The sequence below is a fragment of the Lactuca sativa genome, chromosome 7 (assembly GCF_002870075.4).
Source record: "Lactuca sativa cultivar Salinas chromosome 7, Lsat_Salinas_v11, whole genome shotgun sequence".
In the NCBI taxonomy this organism is placed as follows: domain Eukaryota; kingdom Viridiplantae; phylum Streptophyta; class Magnoliopsida; order Asterales; family Asteraceae; genus Lactuca; species Lactuca sativa.
The window spans coordinates 200,598,105-200,601,318 of record NC_056629.2 but is presented as its reverse complement, the minus strand read 5'-3'; the positions used below and the strand labels follow the sequence as shown (position 1 = coordinate 200,601,318).

Here is a 3,214-nt window from a genome sequence, read left to right as displayed (position 1 = left end):
TTGCACTTATATCCGATTATTCAGAATCTTAGATCGAGTTCGAATCTTTCTTGAACCAAAATTGAGCCGATATCAAGAAGTTAAGTCTTCTTGATATAACCTTATATCTCCCTGAACATATCAATCCCGTTTTGCTTATTTATTCCATTTTATCACTACTCTCGAAGATAATTGTATGCAAATTACACAAATTGCAAACATAATTCTATGCAAATTGTAATAAAAATTGAACTAACTAACACAATCCGTGATAGGATGATAGAAAATTTGTGGATTGATCCATTGATTGCTACAAACTGTTAGGAATATACATGGAGGATATGATCGTATGGAAGAAACTCGAATTAATTAATTAGTAATTAACAAATAATCTATGTTACGGTGAATACAATAAACTTGCCATTGCTTCTTCTTCATCATAATCCTGCTTCATCTGCATGCATTACATTCAAATCAATGACTAGTTCTTATAATTTCTCATAACGGCCAACAATAATTATATAATTAAAAACTAGTTATACAACTATAATACCAGAAAGTTATTGGTGTATAATTGTTGAATGTCTTCTTCACAAGGATTACTATTAGTATTGATGTTCGGAAGCACTTGATCTTCACATGGTTGATGATGATCATGAAGATGATGATGATGATGATCGTTTTTATTCTTTGCGAACCTCCCTCGAACTCGTATTCGCTTGTCAGCCAACGTCTTTCGGCATTCATACTACACAAAAATTCACCCAAAATATTTTATCGGTATATGTTTCAGAAGTTATGAGTATGAAACATTTGAGCAGTAGCAATCTAGAATTTGGATATAGTGTCTTATTATACGGATTCGTCTTTTTAAGGTTTTCATTGAAATAATGAAACAAAGGTCGAGACCGACCTTAATCGTTTTGTTGAAGTTCCTTTGATTTCTCTTCTTGAGATACTTCATGATCTTGTCCTTCCTTTCTTCAACCGAATACCTACCTATCTTTAATGTCGGTTCTTCGATTTCTGTGCTCATCTTCTGGTTTTCGATTTCCTGCAGATATTAATATGTGAAACAGGGAACCCAGAAAATTCATGAAATAGTTACGGAATTTATAAATTGATCATAATTTTCGTTTTTGGAATGAAATTTCTTCAAACAGTTAAAAACTTCTTAACTCAGTGATTACTGCAGCTAAATGTATCGTTAATTGCACTTTTTTGCATGTTATTTGTTCCATGCAAGATCAATATTAAGAATTTTGTTGAAGAAATAATCAATACCCAATTGGCAGTTGCAGTGGGATAAGACGACCATGAGTTGGTACTATAGCCCCCGCTGCTACAAAAATAATCATCCTTTTCAATCTTCTGATAATCACTTCCGATGGGAATGCTATTAAATCCGGTCGGTGATGTCGGAACCACCATCTCAGACAACCCAAATCTCTCCGGGAACGAAGTCTTCCATGACGATGATCGAGATAACGGTGTGGTGATGTCATATCCCGGTGGCATTTTCATCCCATAGTTATCGAAGAAATTGGGTGCAGTCTCATCATACCACATTGGTAGGGTGGTTGCTGGAGTTTGAAAGTCGCCGGAGAAGTTGTGAACCTTAGAGATGAAGGCCATTGAAGGACTGGATGTGACTTACGGACCGTTGGTGCCTTAATTAAGAGAGAGTTGTGCATGGCAGAGTATTTATAGGAAAGGCATCAAAGTAGACGACATCCTGCGGCTTTGAAGCAAGTTGTAAGGGACCCATTTTTGTACAAATTTAAGGACTAAATATTCCTCCAATGCTAAGAGGGTATATTAGTCAAACCCTAGTCCTCACCTTTAATATATGTGAATGTTTTGATTCCTTGTTAAATCAGATTATTTTAGAGTTTGTGATCGGGTATATGAGGCATCAACTTAAAAAGGATTTGGGTTCGAACTTGTTTTTTAATACTCCTTAAAATACAAATAGACACTTGAACATATGCCTATTTGTATTTATGTACTTGAACTATTTGTATATATGTTCATGAACTTTAGTGAGGGTGTCAAGCCTAACAAACTTTGGTAAGGGTATCAAGCCTCACCAATAAAAGGGAACAAAATATGTTTTATAATTCACTATGATATATCAACAATAGAATACATGGTAATTAGGGTGGAACTATGTCTTTTTGCATAAGGTACAATAATGGTCAACTGAGGATTTATCTTGCTATGACTAACTTTTAATAATAGAAGCATGCAAATTAGAATTGAAAGAAAATCAGTTCGGCGCTACATTTTAGGGTTATGTGATTTAATCATGAAATGACGGCAAAATTATATTCTATTATTTGGAAACACTAACAATCTTTTGGTTCATCAAATTGTTTAACCAAAACTTTTTTTTTCCTAACCTACTCTAAACACGTTTTCAGAATTAAATTTAAAGATTGCAATAAATTTTGTGTGAATTATTGTTTACATCAAAGTTAATCTCATGACTTAGCATCAATTAATTAATGATTACAAATTTTATTATAGATCGAATAACTAGAATGTTCTAACCCTAATTCAAGCGACCAATATGAACCTACTAAAAATCAAATATTTAATTAATGTGAAATTAAAATTACTAGACCAAAATAACAAACATAACATCAAACCATATGATTAAACGTAAACCAATAATCCTAATACATAAGTGGAATGAAAAGGTTTTAGCAACACATGGCTAAAACTGAAGATCAAAGTCTAAAATACAAATTAATGTGTGTATATGATTATATGATTTACAAATCAAATGAAATAATGTTTCTAGATATTTCCGAGCAAAAACCTTCAATAAAAATCGCCCAAAAGTTTTCTCGCGAAGTTTGTCTGTGAAAATGAGAACCAGAATCTTGTAATAGGTAAAACGGAAAACTGCCAAAAGCAGTTATTTTAAAACGCACTGCACATATATTTTCAGTGTAAAAACACATGACCCATGTAAAGGTGTAAGTGCATTCTCATTTTCAAAAAGTCTTCTGAAGTTGATTGCCATTTTCGGTATGTCTTCAAAACATATGACACGTTTATTTGTGAACCAAATACACACGACCCATGTAAAAGCTTCTACCCCCTGTCTTCTTCGAGAGTACTACTTATATGATTGTCCATGACCTAATTTCACAAGGGCCATGTAAAGGCATGTCTCTCGTGATTTTTTTTGTTTTTCCATCTCACTCATTGATCGCCACAATGCCTT

The 3,214-nt window shown here is 33.4% G+C and overlaps 1 protein-coding gene across 1 annotated transcript; it reads right to left on the bottom strand.

Moving 5' to 3' along the window:
* Positions 1-256: 256 nt before the first annotated feature.
* Positions 257-1,673, bottom strand: LOC111905692 (uncharacterized). The gene is made up of 4 exons (XM_023901398.3): positions 1,264-1,673; positions 893-1,033; positions 533-727; positions 257-433 (listed from the first exon to the last, which is right to left on the bottom strand). The coding sequence occupies exons 1-4, from the start codon at positions 1,612-1,614 to the stop codon at positions 377-379; spliced, it is 744 nt and encodes a 247-aa protein (XP_023757166.1). The 5' UTR covers positions 1,615-1,673; the 3' UTR covers positions 257-376.
* Between the last annotated feature and the right edge of the window lie 1,541 nt (positions 1,674-3,214).

Excerpts from the sequence above, each read along its gene's own strand:
- LOC111905692 (XM_023901398.3), bottom strand. The coding sequence starts at position 1,614 with ATGGCCTTCATCTCTAAGGTTCACAACTTCTCCGGCGACTTTCAAACT. Across the intron at positions 728-892 it reads ACTTCAACAAAACGATTAAG|TATGAATGCCGAAAGACGTT; the intron begins GTCGGTCTCGAC and ends ATTTTTGTGTAG. Across the intron at positions 434-532 it reads TATACACCAATAACTTTCTG|ATGAAGCAGGATTATGATGA; the intron begins GTATTATAGTTG and ends TAATGCATGCAG.